The 25,262-nt window shown below is 37.5% G+C and overlaps 1 protein-coding gene across 3 annotated transcripts in view; it reads left to right on the top strand.

Moving 5' to 3' along the window:
- The first annotated feature begins 497 nt into the window (after positions 1-497).
- PDCD10 (programmed cell death 10) overlaps positions 498-25,262 on the top strand; it is a 42,272-nt gene continuing 17,507 nt past the window's right edge. The window contains exons 1-2 of one of the 3 annotated variants that reach the window (XM_006735708.3): positions 498-649; positions 18,449-18,659. In XM_006735708.3, the coding sequence (XP_006735771.1) occupies positions 18,564-18,659 (96 nt within the window). In that variant the 5' untranslated portion in view covers positions 498-649; positions 18,449-18,563. Of the gene's footprint in view, positions 650-1,108; positions 1,194-18,448; positions 18,660-25,262 lie in introns of those variants that run through there. The other 2 variants (XM_031030597.2, XM_081829138.1) reach the window with 2 other exon arrangements.

Raw genomic sequence — 25,262 nt, 5'->3', positions numbered from 1 at the left:
AGCTCACACTATCCCTTCCCAACGACCCTCAGGTCTGGCCGCCTGGTGTGCCTGGGGCTTGTCCGCTTTCAGGGAAGCTGCTCCTCCGGCCGGGACGCATCCCCACACCGCTCCCTCTCTCTACGCCGGCGATCCCCCCCATGCTTCCTCCCCCTGGTGCAGCGTCCACAGCTCTGCCGCCCCACGTTACCCGCCTCAAGCTCTCCCCCCAACCCCCTTCCTTCTTCTGCTCTGCTAGCCCGCCCCCACAATGGGTGAGTCGCCTGCAGGGCCGACCCAGCACCCTGATTGGTGCAGGTGAGAGCTGACCCCTCCCTTCCTCCTCCTTTCGAACACCCTCTCTCTCGGTCTCACCTCCTCCCGCAAAGGCAGGGAACTCTCTTACTATTGGCTGGAAGTGTCCCCACCCATCGCCTTAGGCTCTACCGCACAGCCTGACGGGAATTGTAGTCTTGCATGTGCAGAGATTGCGGACGACGGCTGAGAGTGGGACTACGAGTTCCCATAGGCCCCTGCGCGACTCCGGCTGGGCAGGATTCCGGACAACGCCTGGTTCCTCTCGGGTCCTTCCGGCGTCGCCGGAGTGAATTGATCCGGGAGTTGAAGAGGGCTCCAAAGGTGGGAAGTGAAGTCAGTGTCTCAGTTGCCGGTAAGGTGTGGGTCTTCTATCCCAGTCTCTGTAGCCCCGAGCGGAGCAGAAGAGGTGTGGGGTCACACAGGGGCCGTGGCTGAGGCACTTGGGCTTGGTTCTGGCAGGCGGAGCGGACGAGGCTGGGAACGGGGCCCTATGGGCGTAAGCGAGGTTACCCTACGCGAGTGGCGTAAAGCGGGTTTGTAAGTGCTGCCTGCCCTGCTCGGGCCTGAACGCCTCCAGGAAGTCTCCTCTAGGTGGGGGCGGGAGGGGAAGGGCGAGGTTGGCCTCTGGTGCCCCTGGAGAAGGGAGAGGGCGGATGTGTCTGGGGTGGGGTCCTCCGAAGGTGTGGCTTGGGGCGGGGAGATGTGGCTGCTGTTTTCCCCTGCTTTAGAAGTAGGATAGGGAAGGAGTGGAGGAGGGAAGGGGCGCTTGGGAGTCTGCTCTTGGGGTGACTCAGGTTATGCCCTTTGAAAGAAGAGGAGAACTGTAAAGGAAGAGTCAATGTTGACAGAGATCTGCGGATTCAGTTCCAGTTTCATGATGTGGCCCTTCTAAGGAGGTAATTTTGCCTCTAAGCAGAAAACCTTAACCTTAGGTGTAATTCCAAAGGTATCTTTACACCCGTTCTGTTTTTAAAGACACTGTTTTCGGATGCCTGTGAGAAACTGAGGGGATAAGTGACGTGCCCAAGGTCACACACGTAGGGACTGATTTGAATCTAATCCAGTTGTAATCCAGTTTCTGAATGAGGGCTGACGCACCAGAAAGAAAGAATAGGGAGGTTGGTGGTTTTTTGAAGTGAGTGGGGGGAAATTGCAAAGTAATGCATTTTATGTATTTCTCAGAAGCCCTTTAAAGAGTTTTTTGAGTTGGAGGAATTCCTCAATAAAACAAGGACACACTCTAACTTTTTGGAAAAATAAGTGAGTTTCAGCCTACTTATTACGGGTATACTAAGTGACGGACTGTACCATTTTAAATGGTAGATAATGAGATAGGAGAATGTAAAAAAATATACCCCATCCTTACATTTAAAAGGTGTTCCTTTTCCTCCCTACCTTAGGACTGACGGTTTTTCCTATGATTTTGTAAAACTGACAACAGTAGTATAGGAATTCTGTCACAGAACTTATTTTACACGTTTTTCAAGTAATAATAGTATCAAGAGAATTTGGTGTGCTCATTACTAGAAAAGAAGTTACTTTGCATTTCTTGGACGTAACATCACATTTTGTTGATTTCTGTTTACTTTTCCCCTTATTTTCTTGACTCCAGTGTGTGTGTGTATGTATGTGTAAAATCATCAAGCGCCTACTTTATTTTTCTTATTTTTCTTAGCATTATAAATGACTTTTAATTCATCCTATTTTTACTAAAGAATGGGAAAGTTGGACATTTATATTTTATATTGAGCAGAAAGCAGTATTCTTGTAACTTAACGGTCTTATCCTTTATAATTGTTAGTGTGACCATTTATAGCTCATGAATATTACTGGATCTTTAATAGAATTTTAGGTGTGTTTTTGACATCAGGATTTCTTTTGTGATAAGTTTATATACAGTAATTCAGTATCTGCTGATAGCTAGTAGTTAATCCTTGTTTACTGTTGTATAAGTTGACCATATGCTGTTTTTTGAATGTACTCTGCAAATATTAACAGTGTTTAACTTTTGAATGCAAAAACTCTTTCTAGGATCATATATTGTATATTGCTCCCCTATGATTGAAGTTAAGATGGTCTGGAGATTAATATAACATTTAAAATAGAGGTATGATATTATAGAATGAAGTAGGAAGTATAGGAGTAACATAGCACCATGAGTAATGCAGTACACAAGGAAGGAAGACCAATTAAACAAAATTACGTTGGGATAACTGGCTCCATGCTGTATTATAGGAGGAAATGGTAGTTTACATAGAGCGTAAACTGAACATGAGTTAGTGATAGTAAAGCAAGAATGTTAATGTGTTTTCTAGATGGCAGTGTAGGCATTTCCTTTTTGTTGGAAGTGTGAGATGAGTTCCCTAACTTTTGGCATGCAGCTTTGAGGTTGTGGAATGAGCTTTTGAATTAAAAGTCAGGAAGATTTGGAAATAAGTAAAATTAATTTAATGCACTTGTTCATTGTGTGTTAGTTTTTGTCCTGGGTTCAGTTCTATCATTACTCTTCATCTCTGAGGCCCATTATAGTTTTGGTATTTCATCTATATTGTAAAATGATGGAGTAAGGTTGTTACTGTATTTACAATCTTTAAGTCACACTGTGGTCACTTTGGATCTCTGCACATTGAAGAATTTAGGGTTCCCAGAGTTATGTGAATACTTGTATTTTTAAAATAGTTAGCAGTTCACCAGTATCCACATTTGTTCTCATTTTTGGTTCTGCAGGAGCCTTGCGTCAGCTTTTGGACATCATCTCTTACAGGACTTAGGATGTCTCCCACATGCATCTATCTTTGAGGGTAGAAGGTCATGAGAACAGGATTCTGTATTATCATTGCATTCCCAGTAGGTAAAATAATTGAGTACCTGTTTACACAGAGAATGAAGAAGTTCAGACTGGCCAAGTGTAAAGTCCTGAAACTAGTGACTGGTGGGATTAAGGCATAAGCCAGGTCTTCTGAATGTAGATCTTACTGTTACAGAATAAAGACTCAGTTCCCAAAATTATTTATTTTACGTGAGAAAAGGACTTAAATGACTTAAGTATTCAAATTCTTTTACCCTCATACACTTTTTGATGCTGACAGTTTATTCTTTGCCTCCTTTCCAGCTCTCCACACTTATTACCAACCTTTCTTATTTACTACACCTTTCACTTACTACATACATAAGTTTCTTCCTGACTTGGGAACCTTTGTACATCATGTTCATCTCCCTGCGGGACTGCTCCCTGTCTCCTTCCTAAATCTGATGAACTCCTAGTTATTTGCAGATCTCAGTTTAAATGTCATTCCTCAGGGGAACCTTTCCTGACCTTCTTTGACCCTTCCTTCCTAAAACTAGAACTTACTGTATAGTAAGTTCCCAGTGTATCTTCACCAGCTTTGTATGTCTTTGTAGTATCATCACAATAGGAACTTAATTATTTCTTTACTTATTTGATAAACGTCTGTCTCTCTCACTAGACTAAGCTACCTAGGTAGGACCCTCTCATTTGTCATGTGCCTTACCTCATTACTTAGACAGTATCTGGCACAAAGGAAATTTTCAGTAAATACTTGCTGAATGAGTGAGTAAATGATTGAATGAATGAGTGCATTCATGCACAGTGCCTCCAGCATTGCTAGGGACGGAGATACAGAAGTAAGTAAAACAGACTTGCTTTCCTCCCTTAGATGAAAGGACTTATGACAGAAGTTTTATGATATAAATTGTAGAAAGATGTTTGTTCTTTTTGGAGGTCTCTTAAGATCAGGATAGATCGTTTTCTATAGGGAAATGAAAAAGGAGTCATTTTCTGTTACAGCAAACTTTGTGTGTAACAGCATTTTGGAGACCTTATCACTGTCCTCCTTTTTGCGAGCAACATTCGTTATAACAAAATACAGATGTGGAGGAAACAAACTTTTAATGGATTCTGTACTTCCTAATGTGATCTCATTTTGTCCTGAACAGAATTCATGCTTTTTTTCTTTTTTCTTTGTTGTTTCATTTTGTTTTTAAACCATGGTATCTTTTGAATTTTACTTTTAGTATCATGTGCTTTAGACAAGGTGACTTTGTAAAATGGAGTCATGGTTGTTTCAAAGGAGCTTATATTTTGGGCTTCTTGAAAACTTTCATATTTCACTGGGTCTTAAGGTAATACCTTATTTGCTTTAAACTTAGATACTTATGAGACTAAAATGATCATTATTTTAAAAACATGCAAACCAAATTTCAGGGATAAATTTGTGTTAGATTTTGGTTGTGAAAACAAATTCAGTAATCCTTTGCAGTACTGTAATAATCGCATAGAATAAATTGAACAGCACTGAGTTGCTGTAACCTTATATGCTTTCATGAATTCACCAATTCCCTCTCTCACAAGAGATAGTCAAAAAATGATTGCTGGCATTTGGTTTTAAAATTTGATAATGCGGGCGCCTGGGTGGCTCAGATGGTTAAGCGTCTGCCTTCGGCTCAGGTCATGATCCTAGGGTCCTGGGATCGAGTCCCGCATCGGGGTCCCTGCTCCTTGGGAGCCTGCTTCTCCCTCTGCCTCTCTCTCTCTCTCTCTGTCTCTCATGAATAAATAAATAAAATCTTTAAAAAAAAAAATTTGATAATGCTCCCGGTTTTTATTAATAATTGTTAAGTCTTTGATAAGTCCTAAACTTACCTTTTTTAAAAAAAGTCAGTTTTTATGTTATTTTTTATTTTTTTATGATCTTTTTTACCGAAGAAATTCATATTTACCTAGTATAACTAGTATATGGAGAATAAATCTGAAGTACTGCTTCTTACATGTTTTTGGATCATTAGGGTCATTATAATAGGTAATGTTACTAAGAGTTTAAAGCTAATTTCATGGTAAATAAAATTAGAAGTTAAGTAGTGTGAGGTTTTTTTTTTTTTTTTTTGTATATATTACTGCATTTGAAATGTTATAGAAAGTTGCAGTCTTAAATATTGATTTTTGGGGGGCACACACAGTGTAACTAATGAAAACACCTTTATTTCGGCATTTAGAAATAATTTATTTGCAGAAAGATAAGCAATGTAGTTTGGTGGTCCATTTTTGTAGGAAAATGAAAAATACAGTTTTTAAATTTTAGCTACGAAATTAATTGCATCTTTGATGTAGTGTAGTATTACAATCTTATTTTCAAAATCATCCTTATATTTTTGGTTTGAATAACCTTTTTTTTTTTTTTAACTACCCAAAAAGTGAGTTGAATCTCTTCAGTCTTAATCTTACTTTTCTGTGGTTGCTTAGAATCAATTAATTGTTGCTATTTAAAAGAGAGAAAAAAGAGGATTTTATCAGCAAGCTTATGAATTATTGGGTAACAGCAGTGCAGTATATTAAATGGTAGTCACTACTGTTTACTCAGGCCAATCCCTTGGAAATAAGTTTACCAGAAGTAAGTATAGATTGCTTAATAATATTTTGGCTTATTCATTTGTCAAATATTTATTGAGTATATATTACGTGTGAAATTACCCTAAATAATTAGAATGAGCTGGGATATAATCTGATAGTTGCATTTATTGAGCAGTAACTCAGTGCCAGGCATCACACTAAGCATGCCACATGATGTCATATAATCCTTGCAACAGTCCTGTGAGGTAGAGGCACTATTATCCCCAATTTAAACGGGAGAAATTAAAGTACAGAGAGTTTAAGCAACTTGCCCAAGGTTATACAACCAGTAATTGCTTGGAATTAGGATTTGAATCCAGGCTGCCTCACTCAAGAGACCATATTTTAAGTCCTTGCCATAAAAATGATGTAATGATTGAGCTCTATTGGAGGGCAGTTAGATTTAGAGTTGCAGTTAGAGAGAATTTTTATATTAGATGCTAAGGTCGGTATTGCAGGCAAAAATTTCTTACATTCAAACTTCCTCGAAAAAATCTTGTAGGGAGTTAGGACATTGGAGACTAACATAACTTTCACCCAGCCAGTTTTTCTTTAGCACTGGGATAGAATTACTTTTCCTTTGAGTAGTAGGTGAAGCATTTGACTTGTTATTCAGAGTCATGTTGGAAAAGAAATATGTATAACACAGGAATCATAGTGTGGTGAGGTGCTCATAGTGAGAGGTACTGTGTCCCTAAGTCTGGCAGGGGGAATAGCAGATCCATGTGTGTCCTGTCTTTCATTCTGGGACTTATGTGCGTGGAATGGATTTATGATCACCTTCGGATTTCAATAGTTCTCTTTTTTGTTTTCTTCAAAAAATGTTAGGCATGCGTGTTGAACTTGTGTACGATAAGTATATGTGTAACATGAGGCAGGTGTGCTTGAGGAGTTATGCAAAGTGGCAGCTTGACGTGTTGTATTTCTTTATTGTTCCTCTTCCCTGCAAGACCGCACCACCCTCAAGGGCATGGACTCTTTTTGACTTTTCATCACCACATCTCCACCTAACACTTGCTAACTTAGACTAACTATGCAGAGTACTGCACTAGCTACTAGGAAATAGAAAAAGGAATAAAACTTCTCTTTAATGCGTTTATCATTTAGTGGGTAGAAGGGGAAGGGGATGGGAAGACTGTTACACGGGCAGTTTTTCCTAGTTTTTTTTTTTTTTTTTTTCCTTTTTATCTTTGGACCTCTTTTACCCCCTTCCTTACATATTAATGTACTTTTGCATGCACCAATTCATTTGATAATTTTGGGTCAGAGCTAATAGAAAGGGAAAAAAATTATAGTTTCTCTAACTTACCATCTGGTCTCTGGTACTGAAACATGCCTTCCTGCCTCATTCAACCATCCTGTCTTCAGGATGAACTGGAACTCTAGTGGAGATTGGAGTTAAGGAATGACAAAACCCTAAGATGTTACACCCCTGCTGCCATCTTAGACTTATGTAAGGTTACTACCACAAAAGCCAGTTGGGAATGGTAGAGGAGTCAGACCTGGCCTCTAGGCTGCAACTGCTCCCTATACCAGTTGACAATGTTGCAAGGTTTAATTAAATTCCAAAGAACTTCGAATTTTGCTGTGATCTCTTATTCAGAAATACATATGCTTTCTGGATGTCTTTATCCATAATAAAATTGGCATTCTGGCAGTGTTGTCAAAACTCTAGATTTCTGGGGTCCTATCTTAATTTTGGTTTGCCTCCTTAAAAAATTACAGTTTTGAAAGGAAGGTTACAAGATGAACTATATATACAAGCAGATATCCTCATTTTTTGTGTGTGAATGTGACTAATAGCATTTGTATTTGAGATCAGGAGCTAAAAGTGAAGTTAAATGCTATCATCAAGATAAAACCTTGTCCTTATTAGCACCTAGTTTTAAACAAATGACCCAGTGAATTTGTTATCTAGAGCTAACAATTTTATCAACATTTGAGTGCCTTGTGGCCGTGTTGGTGCAAAGAAATTTTGTAAGTATGGTAAAGAAAATACACATTGCATTTGGTTAGAGGACCTTAGGCAATTAAGAGTCATTAAGATAAATGGTAGGTATTATAAGTGATACAAGGCAGGGAGGCCTAGCCCATGTGGTACAGTCTCCTTAAATTGTACCTTCAAGCATAGGGAACATAGGAACAGTATGAAGGTTTAAGTTTAGTTGAATTTCTAAGGGATTTTAAAGGAAAGCTTTAGCATTATATTGGAAAAATTAAAATGGGAGATCACAAAATAAAAAGGAAAATAGAAAGATGTACCTCAGACATTTGATGAGCCACTAGATTAAGAACTTAGAAAAGATGAACATATTCAAAGGTTGAATTTGTTTCCTGCCCTACAACAAATGTTTTCATTTAAATTTTGTTCAGACTAGGATTTAACAAAAACTTAGGCATTGGAATAGGAAAATTGAGGATTGTCACAACTAAAAAGATGTACTGTTTTCTCCTGAATTACTTGTGCAGAAGTATCTTAGAAGCCGGTTGTTGCTACTTTTATTGTTCCTATTTCCTATCAGGTAATTCGGAGGTAACAAGCCCTTTGATTTTGTTGTCAGCTATTTATTGTCTTATGCCCTTTTATGAATTACCTTGAATCATCTTGAGGTCTTTGGTTGCATCTTTATTTCAGTCTGCTACCCAGTCTGCTTCTGGGTCAGTTTTCTCTATTAAAGTTGATTTATTTACATGAAGAGAATAAAAAATAATTTTAACATAAGCTTGACAGACAATTTTAAAATTCACTTATTGACCAAATTCTTTTAAGTATTCTAAAACTATGTAGCTTGCTTTGGATGATATGTAACTTTTTTTTTTTTTTCCTGGTAGTCCAAGTATTTTATGCCTTCACTTTGGCCAAATGGGGGAGAAAAAATTTTTATAAATATGCTATGTGAAGTGACCTTTATGACATTGTGATAACCAATAAGAGGTTGTCATTGTGTGTGCTATGCAGATGTGGACTAGTGTGAGGTAAATGAGGGGCCTGGGGTACAAAATTTAAGGAGGCAATTACTCTGTGTCCTGCAAGTCAGAGCTAAGTTTTGTGCTCTGAGTGGTCTGGTTTGCCTCACCCTAGTTCCAATCCTTTTGCTATGTCAGGTTCATAGAGCTCTGTCTAAAAATGTCAGTAACTGGGGTTGTCTGGGTGGCTCAGTCAGTTAAGTGTCTGCTTTCAGCTCAGGTCATGATTTCAGGGTCCTGGGATCCGCCCTGCATTGGGCTCCCTGCTCATCTGGGAGCCTGCTTCTCCCTCTCCTGCTCCCCCTGCTTGCGTGCATGTGCGCTCTCTCTGTCAAATAAATAAATAAAATCTTTAAAAATAAATAAATAAAATGTAACAATATGAATTAAATGCTTATTGTGTCAGCCACTTTATTAACTGCTTCATATGTGTTTAGAACTCTTAATAACCATGTAAGTTGAGTACTTCAATATTTTCGTTAATTTCTCAGTATAGAAAGAGAAATGAATAACTTAAATGATAACACCCAGCTGAGCAAAAATTGAAACTCAGGTTCTTGTTTCAAATTTGAGAGCATACCTAGTGCTCTATACTGTCCCATCTGTGTGTAGAAAAATTTAATTCTTGTCTGTTTTATAGATTTCTGTATTAAGAAACAATACTCCCCTTCCCCACAAGAAACTATGCTCTCCAAAATATGCAAGTGCATACACTGACATGATGCAGTTAACTTTTAAGGTGAGTGAGTCAGAGGTCTCAGCAGCACCAAATTGAGGATCCACAAATTTGTGCTGCTTAGTAACACCTTAAATCAGAGCTCCATTCCTGCTGGTTTCAGTCTTCAAACACTGTACGTGGAATTTGGGGGTTGGCTGTAAGCAGATTGACCCATGGATGACTTAAAGATCAAGGCAGGTTGGTCTAGAAGTAGTTCATTTGGCAGACTAACATGTCCTATACAATAGGCTATAGTAGCTCGGTAGCGTATTTGTTTAAAATGTCTGTCACCATTCTGTTTGCTTTCTTAATGTGAATGTCTGTGGACATTTCTAAGTTGTAAAATTTGGAGATTGGATGAAATAATATATAATGGCTGTTTTCACTTTAAAATTTTAGGGTCTTAACATTTAAGTTTCTTAACTGAGTTATGGAAAAATCTGGGCCCAGAGGGGCTTTTGCCAGCACTTGACCTTACTTTTGGGACCATTCGTTCCCCTTTGTTCTTCATAATGCTTTGTTTATAAAGCTTGTGTCCTGATTGTCCTAGAGCAATAGTTTTCCAACTGTGGAGAGAGAGTTGCTGAAGAGCTCCTATGAGAAGGAGGGGCTAGGGGCTGGAAACTAGTTACTTCATCCATTTATTGCACGAATGAACAGTTTAGTGTATTTTATCTCTTTTGATAAAAGATTTTATTTGAAAAACAACAGTTCTGCTGTTTTAAAGAGGCTTAAAATCACTTACCTTTCTTTATTTGTCTGGCTTTCAAGCATTCTTGATTTGCCTGGCTAGATGATTGTGCAGGAGACCTGATTTCTAGAAGGAGATCTGATTAAAATGTAGTTATAATAGCTAATATTGAATAGTTACTATGTGCCTTGCACTGTTCTGAACACTTTATCTGTAATAACTTGTTGAATCATCACATCAGCCTTAAGAGAGAGAGACTATTATTCCCATTTCATAGATGAGAAGACTGTAGCACAGAAAAGTTAGATAACTTGCCCCAGGTCACACCATATATTAAGTGGTAGATCCAGCATTGAATGTAGGCAAGTCTGATTCTAGAATCACTATGCTTATTACTCACCTCTCTAATGACAGTGTTACTAATGTTAGCTAAGTATAATGGAAGCAGTCATATTCCTATTTTCCTGTAGGTAACATTGTGGATTTTGAAGTGTTTTTTAGAATCTTATTTCTCCACAGAAAAAATAAATCGTAAGTTTTAAGTGACTGATTTGTAAGTGTGTGTGTAGTACCACGTCTGCTTATTAGTAAGGGAACACCTATCTGTGACAGACATATGGGAATTAACAAAGAATGATAAAGGAATGGAGTTAAATTTAGAGCACTTTTATATTTTGCATTTTTTCCTTTATGGGTCATTGTGTTCTAATTTGCCAGTGTTACCTGTTTTCAAAGACATCTTAGCTTTCAGATGATGTTTTAGTTAGAGCCTCTCTTCTTAATAGCTTAGCAAATGCTTGTTTGGTCAATCATGTTAACAGAGATATTGAAGACTTTATCTTTTTTATCCTGTTTTTTAACAAAGCATAGCTGGAGTCCTTCAACCGTTAGTGGTATCAGATACCTGGAAATTGTGTTACAACAGAGAGGGTGCCTTTAAAAATTTGATCGAGAGGTTAGACCTTCCAATGAAGTGATAATTCATAGTGGAATGTGTACTTTCTTTGAATAGTTATTTAAAAGTACAAAAGCACAGTGCTTAGTAAATTACAGGTATTTAATATAGAAGTTTTATGGTTTGATTTAGAAATCACCTCATCTTTTATTCTAACTACATCTCTTTTCAAGTATACAGCTTGGTTTTTGTCCATTTTAAAAAAGAAACTAAAACATGGAGAGGTGAAGTGCTTTGCTCAGAGATAAGATGGTTTATAATGACAGTATGCAGAATTTGAGCCCTTGTTTTCAGACCTTAATACTTAGGCTTTTTTTTCATAGCTGTGCACAGATTCTCCATTGATATCTTGAAGATGTCTAGAAAAAATTTTGATATATGTAAACAAATACGGTGGCAAAGTGTCATATGTTACACTTAACCATTAACAAGGGATTGTTTCTAGATGTCCCTAAATGCAAAATTCAGTAAAAACTGAACTGATTGTAGGGCGTGCTCAGGAAGGTTGAATTCCACATAACCTTATTAAAAAAGAAAACTACATATGGAAGACCTTGAATTATAGGAAATATAATTTGCAGAGGAAGGAGAGAGATGTAGGTATATCTTGAAGGTTTTAAGCTTATTTTGGTTTAAGTAGGATCCACTTAACCCTATTCCTCTGCCTCCCTTTTTCCTAGCTCTCTCCTCTAAATATTTTGGCTCTTGTTTAAAAGTGGCTACAACATTTTGAGGTGAGAAGGCCCTAAAAAGTGGGTTGTGATTATCAAAGGCTCACTTTTCAGCTATGCTAAATGGCCAGACTGAGCTACACAGCCTTAGAATAAATTTAGTTTTCTAGGAGCCTGATGGGTATGATTCAAGCTCCCAGGTGCTTGAGAGAATGCAAAGAGTTGTCAGGTATTTGAGACCTTGAATCAACCAACTACTGGACAGGCCCTCTCTACTAGAAAACGTAAATAGTTTTTGTGATCTGATAAAAAATTTTTTTAGTTTCCCATGAGATTACTTTTGAACCTGTGGTAGATCACAGTAATAACATTTATTATCACTGAAATTTAGAATACCAGAGCCTTTAAAATGATATAATTTTATTCCCTCTTTGTTTCTGTTGGGAAAACAAGGCCAGTGATTAAGTGAAACTTCCACAAAGTCAGAACCAAAAAGAACCCCTGTCTCAGGTACTTAGTCAATTTTACCCAAGTCCCGGAGCCTGGCCTTGGCAGCTAGTTTTTCTGACTCTCTAGGCACTGTTCTTTCCATACCAGTGGTTTCCAGCTTGTCCTGTTCATGAGAATCACTGGGGTTGTCTGCTAAAAATACAGCTTCCTGGACCCTATCTTGGAGATGCTGATTGAGTCATCTTGGGAATGTTTTTAATGAGGACTGAAGTGATTGTGATGGCTTAGGTCGTCCAACATTTGGAAACTACACCAGTCCTGCATCCTTTCCCATAAGAGAAAGTTTTGCTATGGGCTGAAAGCTGGATAGCTTTTTGGATCTTGCTTATGTATAAAGCAGGGCTAACCTATGTTGGAAATTCTTGCATTTTGAGAATTTTGTGAACTATTAAATTATATGCCAGTTTTATTCCATGATCTAAAAGATATCCTAGCAGCCCTAATAAAATAATTTATAATCTCTGATTGTTTTATTTTTCTTTAGTTTTCATGTAAATTTCTCTTGGAATTCTGATTTTAGTTGCAATCATCTGATGCTAATATTATCTTAGCTTACCATACTAGGAAGAGCTTGGGATAGCAAGAAGTAGTAAAATCTGCTAAATGTGACTGGTAAATTAGACTTTGTTAATAGAATTAATTAGATTTCTATGTTTGTTTTGTTTTGCTAGGCTTGATATTTGAAAAGTGTTAGCAAGACTGATTCAACTTACAAATTGCCCATCTCTTATCTCATTAATTTCATTCAACAAACATTTATTGTCTACTATGTACCTTCTATACTGACTAATGTCCCTATTGGGAAAAAGAAATACAGATTTGGTGGCATAAACATGGATTCTGCTTACTGCCAGAATGAATAAACTTCTTTTAGCTAAGTGTTCATGAATAGGTTGTGGGTCCAATCAAAATCAAATCAATCAATCAATCTTTCCCTCTTCAAGGAGGGAAACTAAAGGAATTATAAGAATTTAAGACCAGGTGAGAGGGCTAAGTTTTGGATTTGACTATAAATAAAAACAAGACAAATATACCTGCCTACAAATGTTTTAAGTGTAGAATTTATTTAGGAGCCTTCTTTTTTTTTTTTTAAAGATTTTATTTATTTGAGAGAGAGAGAATGAGAGAGAGCTAGCACATGAGGGGGGGAGGGTCAGAGGGAGAAGCAGACTCCCTGCTGAGCAGGGAGCCCAATGTGGGACTCTATCCAGGGACTCCAGGATCATGGCCTGAGCCGAAGGCAGTCTCTCAACCAACTGAGCCACCCAGGTGCCCATTTAGGAGCCTTCTTTTTCTCCCCAAGAACTGCATATTTCAGTACCAGGGACTTCATTTGTCCACTCCTTATATTTGTGAGTAAATAACTTTAGCTCTAGAATTATCTCCTGCCCAGTTGGATTAAAATGAGGCTCTCTCAGAAAATGCTGATTCTGACCCTTGAGATATATCTGAGTATAGTTCTTTATTTTTTTTAATTAATTAATTTTTTTTTTAGATTTTCTTTATTTATTTGACAGAGAGAGAGAGCGTGCACACAGCAGGGGAAGTGGCAGGGAGAGGGAGAGGCAGGCTCCCCACTGAGCAGGGGGCCCAGTGCGGGGCTGGATCCCAGGACCCTGAGATCATAACCTGAGCCGAAGGCAGACGCTTAACTGACTGAGCCACCCAGGTGCCCCTGAGTATAGTTCTTTAAATGAACAGACTCCTGTTCTTTGCTCAGGGCCGGATAGAAACTCCAAAGACTAAGACTTTGGCAGTGGGATGGCCAGGAACCTATTTTTGTTTTCCCCTCACTTTAAACAAATAATAGTGGTCTTAAGTGCAGGAAGGTATTTAATACTTATGCATCTTGTGTCAGAAATTAGTGCTATTTTGAACATTGAAGGAAATAAGGGGGAAAGTATAAATGAATCGATTGCTTATATTCTATTTATATAGGTATTACCATATCACAGAGGGTGTTTTTGAAGAAAAATTTGCTTAAAAGTATACGTTTTGTCTAAGTTATTGACATCTATAGTTCTGGTTTTTTAAAAATGTTGTGATGCTAACTTCTCAGGAAACAAAGCTTGCTTTGAAATGAAAACTTTTCCCCCAGTGCAACACATTGGAAATAGGAAACTAAGTAGCTCTTGCTGTGTTGCCACTATACCCACATTAAATTTTTATTATTTATTATTACTTAGCAATTATAATCATGGCAAGTCATTTTTTGGACTGTGGTTTCTATTGTACTACATGGTAGATGAGGTGACTTTTTAAGGCCTTTCCAGATTTGGGATTTGGAGTTACTAATTGTTAGTTGGCTCTGTATGCATGATCAGCACTCACCTCAGAAACCAGTATCCCTTAGAGAGCTGAAACTTTGGTAATGTGCTGCCCAGCTGCCCTGGGCCTGACGTTACCCATGGTGAAAGTAAGAAACCTTCTCAAAGGGACAGGGACTCAAGCTCTTGCTCAGCTCAGTTGACCCTTGCTCTTTAGGTTAACAGGCTCTGTTGCTTGGAGTAATTGCAGGTTGTCCACTGAACCATTTCAAATAAAGAAGCATGTAGAAGGAATGACAGCATATTTTAACCTGAACTAAAATTGGCATATTTAAAAAGCCTTATTGAAATTGTTGATTTTTAATCTCATATAAACACTAATGAAACTGAGTGGCCCCAGTTTGTGAATGTGTGTTCTGAGAAGTTCAGTTGTAACCTGGTTCTTTGGAACATTTTCCATAGGAACAGTATTAAAAGGTAGATTAGTATGATGTAAGACAGACACCTATTTAGCTCATGATATTGCTGTAATTCTTTCTTTTTTTTTTTAAAGACTTTATTTATTTGAGAGAGAGAGAGAGAGAATGAGCAGTGGGGAGGGGCAGAGGGAGAGAGAGATGCGGGGCTGATCCCAGGACTCCGAGATCATGACCTGAGCCCAAGGCAGATGCTTAACCAACTGAGCCACTCAGGCACCCCTATAATACTTTCTTTTTGATGACAAATAGTAGCTGATAGTACTGTAAGTTAGTCTTAGAGGCAAGAAATACATATATATGTTTGGTTTTTCTTAAATTTAGCTCATAAATATGTTTTTTTTTTTTTAAGATTTTATTTATTTATTTGACAGAGAGAGACACAGTGAAAGAGGGAACACAAGCAGAGGGAGTGGGAGAGGGAGAAGCAGGCTTCCCGCAGAGCAGGGAGCCCAGTGCCGGGCTCGATCCCAGGACCCTGGGATCATGACCTGAGCCAAAGGCAGACGCTTAATGACTTAGCCACTCAGGCGCCCCTAGATCATAAGTATCTTAAGTGAAATTCCTGACATGGGACAATACTATTGATTCAACACAATTAAAAAAAATTTCAATGCCACTGTTTACAAAGGTAAAAATTAAGTATTTGAACAGGTTTAGTGGGGTAGATAGGTAGGTGCCAGCAGGAATTCTGAGTGACTCTGGCTACTTTTACTGATCCCTTCACTTCTGTCTGCCTTTATATATGCAGGGATACATACATGTTCAAAAGAGTAAAAGACAAAAATAATCCAATTGAGCCTACTTTAGGAATTCACCTCCTTTTTACTGAGATCATCTCTCTCACCAGCTCACCGTCTCAGTTCCTACAGATAGGTAGTTCTTGCTCCCGGTATACAAGTGACATTACTCTTCCAGCATTATTCATGACCGCATCAAGAAATCCAATCATTTTTTAAAAGTTACTGTCCATGCTCGGGAGCATTTAAAACTTTGGACCACCTTCTCTTTGAAACACCTGGTTTCTGTGATGCTGGTTCTGTCACCCAGTTCTCCAATAGCAGTATAGCATCTGCATTTCTCCCTTGTTGATACTGACAATTGTTCACTTTCTGGCTTTCCTTTCATAGTATAAGCTCCATGAGGTCAGAGACTGTCTTGTCTTGTTCACTGCTCCGTAGCTAGTCCTAGGCCTAATTCTGTATAGGTAATGGATAAATATTTGTTAAATAAATGAATGATTTTTTTTCTGTTACCCCATGAGATGTCTCTTCAAGTTCTGGTGTTGGCCCTGTTCTGCTATTTCTTGCTTGTTTTTTTTTTTTTTTTTCCATTGATACTGATGCCTTCAATTACTGTCTATACTGTGCTTCCAGTATCCATCATTTTCATTTTGACTACTATCCCTGCATTTCAGCCCCTCTTTTTTGTTCCAAGTTTAATATGAAAAAGTATTCACAATTTATTTCTAAAGTGGAAAAGTAGATTACCGAATGGCCAGTTAAGTAGTTAATTAGAAACAGCAGGGTCACAATTGATTATTTACCTTCTTCCTCTTGCTACTTGCTCAGGTCTGGTTGGTCTTTTATATAACTATACTAGGTCTCTTAAGTTTCCCCTGCCATCAGGTTATGTTCCTCCATTCTATCCTTAACAGTATGACCAAAGCAATCCGCTTAAATAAATGATCTGATCAGGTAATGGCTTTCTGTTACCCTATAGAATAAGACTTAGGAATTGGCCTTCTTATTTTTATTTATTGATTTGGTTCTGTGAGGTCAGTGAGCAGCTTGTAGCCCCAAAACGAAAAACTTTCCATATTTAGAACTACCAGAAATGGGACTAGCCTGTTTCTGTAGGTGTCAAGTTCCCTTTCACTGGTAGGGATTATGGAAGGATAGTAAGCAGTTCTCAGATGGGATAAGTTATTAGAGCTTTTTGAAGTTCTGCATACTCAGACCTTTGATTGTATCTTTCAAACTGCTTAGGTCTTCCACAGTCTGGCCCAGATAAGTTTTAATGATTAGGACCACATCTTAATCACCCCCCCCCCCCCACTGCATCTTTTACAGAGTAGGTGCTAAGCCTACATTTATTCAGTGAATGAATAACTTCTGGGTATTTTCTTGGGTAGATGAGCTGAGATTCTTTGTCTCTACTTCAAAGTTAGTTTTTTGTTTTTTGTTTTTTTAATGTGAAATTATTAGATCTGGATTGAGAGTATTAGGATCAAGTCTTGGGCCTCTGCATGTGTGTTCTTGGTCAAATCATTTATCATCTCAGAACCTGAAATAAGGTTAGAATGACAGTTAATGTAAAGTAATTGTGAGGACTAAAAGTGTGTGAAAAATGTTTTATAATCTGAAAATGCTTTATAAATGATAGAAATTATTCAAAATTGATGGTTTTGAAATATATATACCAATATACATTGTTTAAAATATAGATATGTCACTAATATTACTCTCTTACTTTATAATTAGGCTCATTTTTTAGCCTAGCAAAGGAAATAAATACAGTTGCTTTCTCTTAAAAACCAACATACTTCCTCAACTATTCAAGGCAAAATTTCTTTCTTATATTGTTGAATTCTCAGTATATTGTCAAACTATCAGTGTCTGTGGATCTCTCTACTTAGGTTTTGTGCCAGGTTTGGACAAAGATTCAGAAATACCTCTGGCAAAATTAAATAACATTTTTTCCCCCAAATAGACACATTTGATAGAATTTTCCCAGTTTTAAGATTTGTCTTAAATCTTTGGTGCTTGGCTATGCTTTTGTTGTTATTTTTTGGTGGCAAAATCAATGAACTATTAGCAAAAAGATTTTAATCTAAACACCTTTTTTCTTAATTTTTTTTTTTTTGTAAGATTTTATTTATTTATTTGACAGAGACAGACACGGTGAGAGCAGGAACACAAGCAGGGGGAGTGGGAGAGGGAGAAGCAGGCTTCCCGCTGAGCAGGGAGCCTGATGTGGGGCTGGATCCCAGGACCCTGGGATCATGACCTGAGCCGAAGGCAGACACTTAACAACTGAGCCACCCAGGCGCCCCTTTTTTCTTAATTCTTAATGCAGTTCTCCATTAACATTTATGCTTTATGTATTTCACAGTTATAGTTTTATGTTATGTATAAGTGCCATAATTATACACTTTGTTGATAATTTCTTGTATTAACTTTTTTGATTGTATATATGATAGAATTAGATGCATCATTATTCCATGGTGCTTCAGGGAGCACTCTCTCTAAGAAGAGTGGATTTTTGAATCACAGCTTCGTTAATGAGGGAAAATTAGTTGTAAGAAAGGGCAAATTCCTGAGTCTGAGGAGGAAAAGAGATGTCTTACTGATCAGGGGTACCTTCACAAGTAAGATACATTAACAAATCAGCTGTTCATAAGATAGAGACACTGGAAAAGAAAGTTATTGGTGTTTGTAGTTTTCCATTAATAGAGTAAATCTCTGTTCTTTCTTCCCTTTTAACCAGGTCAGTATATATTTTGTGCCCTGTTCTTTTATCACAAAAGAGAAAAGAAATACTGCAGTGAATGAAGATTCCTCTGCATTTTAGCACTGCTTTTTCTACTGTAGTTGGCTTTTGAATGAGGATGACAATGGAAGAGATGAAGAATGAAGCTGAGACCACTTCCATGGTTTCTATGCCCCTCTATGCAGTCATGTATCCTGTGTTTAATGAGGTAAGTAGGTAAACATTTCTCGTATGATCTCTTCAATTCTTGATGCCTGCGTCATTTATTCATTTGTTTGTTCCTTCATATAACAAATACATAGATGAATTTCATCTGTGTGTTAGGCATTGTACCAGGTCTGGACATAAAACAGTAGGGAGGGGGAACCTGGATATATTGCTTCCCATCTGGAGGTTTCATTATAGGGGGAGAGACAGACATTGAATAAAAGAATGCAAGTAATAATATAAATGGAAAGTTGTGGTAAGTGCTATGAAGTCACGAAAAATTGTATGTTCAATAAAATAGCAGGTGGGATCTGCTTTAGGGTTCAGGACCAGCCTCATTCAAGATGAGACATAAATGCTAAGATCGAAAAGAGGTAAGTAAGGGTTTGACAGTTGAGTTCAGGATAAGCACATTTTAGGTAGCCAGAAGAGCAGGCACAAAAATATCCTGATGAATTCTAGTCAGTAGAGACAAAACATATTTTTACTGATAAATGGAAGCTACTATTGCTTTAGTATCTAGAGAAGATGTAGTTGCTTTTTTATTTGAGGAATTTTCTAGGACTTAATACATTTTTGGTTTTTCTTTTAATTTAGAGAATTAGAGCTGGAAATTCCTTAGAAATAATTTAATCATGCCCCTCCTTTTAATAGTGAATTGAGTTCCTAATATGTGAAATGGTGTTCATAAAATTACCTAGAACTAAAATCTAGGATTCCAAATTCAGTGGCTTCAGCCTTAGCCTTTCTGTATATTTAATTAGGGTCTTTCTGTTTTTGTTTTGCTAATTATAAAGCTGTCAACACCATTGACCTTATTGTTGCTGCTGTAACTTGGAAACCCTCACCATTTCCAATGACTGTTTATTTCTTTTTGTAAAGTATTTATATTAGAGTAAGATTCTGGATTACAAAACCCTTTCTCCCACATTATTAGGTTTAATAATAATGTATTTGATGCATTTGTGGTCTTAAGTCTTGGGGACAATAGAGAGTGATTCATCCTCTTCAACTTGGAAATCACAGACCTAGTTGCCATTTCAGACATACATTTTGAAATTCTAAATGCTATCTGTCAAATAGTGTTATTAGGTTTGGTGACCATAAAAGAAAAAAACAGTGGCTTGGATAAAAGTTATTTCTCTTGCATAAAAATTATAGCGGTAAGTGGTCCAGTGCTAGTGTTATTATGACTCGGTATCCTAGTGCTTACTTTGCGTTATCAAGGTCACCTCAGCATGTGGGGTAGCTGCTGAATCTCCATTCATCATGTCCTAAGTTGTTGTCTGGAAGGCACAAAAAAATGGAATAGAGTTGGGGGTGTTACTTCCAGCCAATTAAGCTTCCTTCAAGTAACGTTTTTGAAAGTCCTATACAAGACTTCCATTTACATCTCATTGGCAAGAACTTAGTCTTATGACTACACCTACCTGCAAAGGAGGTTGGGAAATTTAGAAGTTTTGTTACTAAAGAGGAAGCAATAGGAGGCATCTTTTGAAAAACCTGTCCCTCTTTATACTAATACTGTGGAAGCATTGGAGGCACTCTTTTAGGGCTGGTAATACCCATCTCTGGCAGGTATAGCCAACACCCCAGTAATTAGTTCCACCATTTTGTTCTAATACGTACCCATTCATTACAAGACTACAGTTACTGTTAGAAGCAAGTGCTTCAGTTCTGTTTAGTAAATATTTACTAAATGTCAGCCATTTATTTGCTGAGTAGTCTGCTAGGGTCCGAGGATGTGAAAAAGAAAAAGGCATTATACCTCTTCTTAAGAACCATAGGGAACTATTTTCTTAAACATCTTAAACAGATGTTTAAGCAAATACATTATTTAATTATCCTTGTACCAGGTATGAGGTAAGAAGACAGTCACTGAAACTATTAAGTAATGTATGTTGATGTTTAGTGTTTTAACTTCTCAGGTACTTCGAGAACCATTATGGCAGTTCTACCCAGAAGTGCTCCCTCTTCTTGGGTCTGTATAGCTAGCCACCCCTGTGGACTTTTGGGCCAAGTTGTATGGGGCATTTCTGTATCTAGTATTTTGAGTCTTTACTTGAAGGAAGGGCAATTTACATTGCAGAGCTGTTTGATCCTCTAGTTAGTGAAGAGGAGTGAGAGAAGTTTTTTTTCTAACAACTAGAGTGATCTTTTCCTACATAAGGAAAATGGATTTTATTTGAATCTTAGCTTTGGAAAATAGTTATATAGGATATGAGATTCTGATAAAATGAACTGTTGGGATTAATACTGAGATATCTTTTCTAATTTATTCATGTGTAAGAAAAATTAATTTGAAAGAAAAAAGGCTATGAATGGACTGGTAAATCTCTTCCAGAAATAAAGGCAATGATTCTTGCCAGATGACATCTAAAAAATATGTGGGTTAATGGGCCCGGAATTAGAACGTGTTGCCAAATGTTTCATAGTTGGTTCAAGAATTGCTAGAACTGAATTTGAAAATGAAATGGCTAGATGTAGCATACTGAGAGATACTGTGTCAAATTGTCAGGGTCTAGCTCTCAAATTTATGATCTAACATCATGGTATCAAGCTTTTTATAAAAATTATTTTTGTCATGTTACAAAAACAAGTGTTCAGAAATAACAGGCTTTTAGGAATAGTGGTAGTAGGTCTTTTTGATAGAGATATGAAATCTGGGGCTTGATTTAGGAATGGAATAAAATAATTGTGCCTTCAAATGTGAAGTGTGTGGTTGAGAAGAATAAAATACTAGCATTGTTGTCTGACATTCCAGTGTATTAATGTAACATCTAAAATAAGATACCTAGTCAGTTAAACATTAGTATTTAACTATAGTTCAAACATAGATTTTTCTACAGATCTACTAATGGGGAAGTTAGAATTTAGTTTGGCTCTGTTTTTCTGTGCTATACGGATTTAAAGATAAAATGATTGTCAAATTAATCTTACAGAAAGTAGTACCAGAGTAGGGATGAATGTTTAACTCTGGAGCTAAATGATACACTTAATTTTGTCCACAGTGTATTGGAAGAGTTAAAAAAAAACTTACCCATTCTCACCTTACCATAACATTCATAGTAGTAACAATAGTAGTCTGGAAGTCTTGTAGAACAGATTTTTAGATAGTAGGGCATCCTTATATCTGGGAAATTTTAGTACTGTTACTCCAGCTCACAAAGCAAAGTTATTTATGGCATTCTGGGAGTTTGATGTTTGCTAAACTTAATGAAGCTATGCCAAGACAGCTGAGAAAGGAGTAGGCTTCTTATTTAATCAGCTGCTGCAGAGTTCAGAGTCCAAGTATATTGCATGTGTTGTAAATGTACTGTGAAATAGGTCTCCTGGTTACCTTATGAAATAGTGAGTTTATAGAAGTGTCATGACAAGTCTTAGGTCAGGTTCTCATGTACTGTATTACTTTCTACTGATCTTTGTGTATGGAGGAGAGAGGTGTAGTTCAATTCTTCATTCCAGGGAAAGATACATCATGAATCATCGTTTCCTGTGACTTTTTAGAGGAATTATTTTAAGGTGAAGTATAATTTCTGAAGAAATATGTATTGTGTTTTGAGATAGGAATAAACAGTTTCGCAAACAACTAAGAATTTTAGATCACCAAGGGTTTATATGCTTGTTTATAAATCACACAAAAATGGTACTTCTGAATAAGTAATTAATATTATATTCAGAAGCATCCAACACAGTTATTTCAGCCAACTCAGCAGAATATGCAACTCTTAATTTTTTCCAATAAGCAAATGAAATCTCTGAATACTTCTCCAACTTCACATACCTAACTATCCTTTTTTTTTAATTGAAAGAAAAAAATCAAACCCCAGAATTGGAGCATAGTAAACATACTTCTCCATAGTGAAGGCATGGGTTTTACCTGCAGTCCTTCCATCCAGAGGTGATCGTAGTTAATATCTTGCATAAGAATTACTGCTCTGCCCCTTACTCTAGGCTATGTAGTCTTATCTTTCTGACCTTGTTTATAAACTGATGATAAACAGTAATACACTTATTTCTCATAACTCTGTAAAATAAATGACAATATATTGTAGTACTGAGAATAGTACCAGGCATGTAGTTAAGTGTTAGAGCTGTTATTCAGAAGTCTTTGTGCAATTTTCTGGATAAAATTGTGAGCCTTCCCTAGAGTTTTACATTCTAGTAAGCAATTTTTAATGAAACATATTTGTGATAGGTGGCTCTGCTTACGTTTTTTGCTGGAAAACCTGGCAACCCCAGAAACGGATTATTTTAGAAACATTTACTATGTATAAAACACATGACTGCATCTCTCTTCTTTGTGGCAGCACAAAAGTTGATAGGTGGCCTCTTGAGTCTGTCTACTTATGTTCTAGCTTTTTTCTTTTTTTATCTGACTTGCCTCATTTTCATTTGAGTCATAAGAGATGTACCTTTTATTCTTGTGTCTTTTTTTTGTTAAGATTTATCTATTTATTTAAAAGAGAGTGGAAGAGAGTGCGCACATGAGCGGGGGAAGGTCAGAGAGAGAGGGACAAGTAGACTCCCTGCTCAGTGGGGAGCCCAGCTCTGCTAGGGGCTCCATCCCAGGACCCTGAGATCATGACCTGAGCCAAAATCAAGTTGGATGCTTAACCAGCTGAGCCACCCAGGCACCCCTTTTTCTTTTTTCTTGGCCATGTATGATTCCTTTTAAAGAATAGGATTAATAGTGTTTGTGGGGAGGGGAGAAGGTTGTTAGCATGGAGAAATCATGCCTGATTTTGAGGAAGCCAAATTAGTAGATAATTCAGAACCAACTAACCTAATTATTTTGACCTTAAAAAAAGAAAATACTTTCAAAAGATTTTATGCAAGACCTATAAAACTTGAGTAACCAAAGAGTTAAATGGATTTTTTTTTTTTTTTTTAGTTATGGGTGTAAGAGACAGGCTTGATAACTAGAAAATAAAGTATAGGAATGAGCTGATACCTTTGGAGGGAGGGACCAGTGCAATAAGTGGAGGGACCAATGCAATATAAATGCACTCTCTATGGAATCACAATTATGTGTAAGCTTTTGAAATATTTTTATAAACATTCTAGAGAGTTAAATTTGACAAGTTGGTAGTTAATAGTGCTCTCAGAAGCTATCAAGAATAAATTACAGGAGGAGCTCACAAAACAGAGTAGGCAGAATGTGAGGTTGGGGTGAGAGCCCTGCTGTTAGGTCCACCCCAGCCTATTATTTCCTTCTAGCTGGGACTTCAGGAGGTACTTTCTTTACCTTTCTGGTGAAATGAGATTAGGTGCCCTGTTCTCTTGTGCTTATTCTCTTTTTGCCCTTTACTCTTTTACTGGTGACATGGAATTCCTAGATGGCTGAGGCCTGAGGAAAGCCTCTCCTTGTCCAGATATCCATTAATGCAAGGCGTAATCATATGTTCCCTCCTCCTCTGAATTCAGAATCAATTACTACTAAGAAATGATTGCATTGTCTCTTTAAAGATAACCTGGCCAACAACTGTTACCTCAAAAGCTGAAAAAAATTACTGGACTAATTAGTGGAAGTATTGGAAACAAAATGGAAATTCTTGTCTGTTCTAAACTTACATAAAAACTTTACTCCCACATGTGTTACCCCTGAAGAAACCCGTAAGTTTGCAAATGGCCCAGGAAGGTGATTTTATTTTATTTTTTAAAGATTTTATTTGACAGAGAGAGACACAGCGAGAGAGGGAACACAAGCAGGGGGAGTGGGAGAGGGAGAAGCAGGCTTCCCGCTGAGCAGGGAGCCCGATGCGGGGCTCGATCCCAGGACCCCGGGATCATGACCTGAGCCGAAGGCAGATGCTTAATAACTGAGCCACCCAGGTGCCCCACCAGGAAGGTGATTTTAAGAGTCTGTGTTCTTCAGGGACCAGTTCAGCTTTCACCTCCATAAAGACTTTTTTTTTCCTACTTCAGCTGACAGTGATCCCATTAGTTTCCATGTAGCTGCTTACTTAAATTGATCTTTTGGGGTTCCAGGACTATAATCTATTTCTTTTATCTCTCACACTGACTTTCTTACACATGGGAGAAACTCAGGCATTTGTTAGTTCTTCAGTAGTTGAAGAGATTCAGTGAGAGAGTGGATGCCAGTGTGGGAAGGGTGAATTCAGGGAGGCAGGGTAGCATTAAGTGGCTTGTGCACAGGTTTTAGAGGCAGACAGATTTGTTATGAATCCTGCCTCTGTATGCACTAGCTCTTGAATATTGGATAAATTTATGCAAACTGAATTTCTGCCTCTGTAAAATAGAGATGATGATAGCTAGTTCCAGATTGTGAGGATGAGATACTCTCTATGAAAATACATAACAAAATTCATTATAGGTGATAAGTAAATGATAACTGTTATTAGGATACTGCCAGGACCTTATACTGTCATGAAAGGTAAGGTGACCGTGATTTTATCATCAAATCATCTATCACAAGTGAAAGATCTAAAGGGGAAGCACTTTTTATTAGGGAAGATAAAAACATATCTTGCTAAGTATTACAGGCTGCAAATTATAAGTAGATTGAAGAACAATTTAGATAAATTTATGGTTGAGAGATTAAGTTCAATTCAAAAAGTAGATAGGTGCCTGTATGCCTGGT

This window comes from Leptonychotes weddellii, chromosome 1, assembly GCF_054177405.1.
Source record: "Leptonychotes weddellii isolate Sample4059 chromosome 1, ASM5417740v2, whole genome shotgun sequence".
Lineage (NCBI taxonomy): Eukaryota > Metazoa > Chordata > Mammalia > Carnivora > Phocidae > Leptonychotes > Leptonychotes weddellii.
This window is presented reverse-complemented; position numbering and strand designations above follow the sequence as displayed.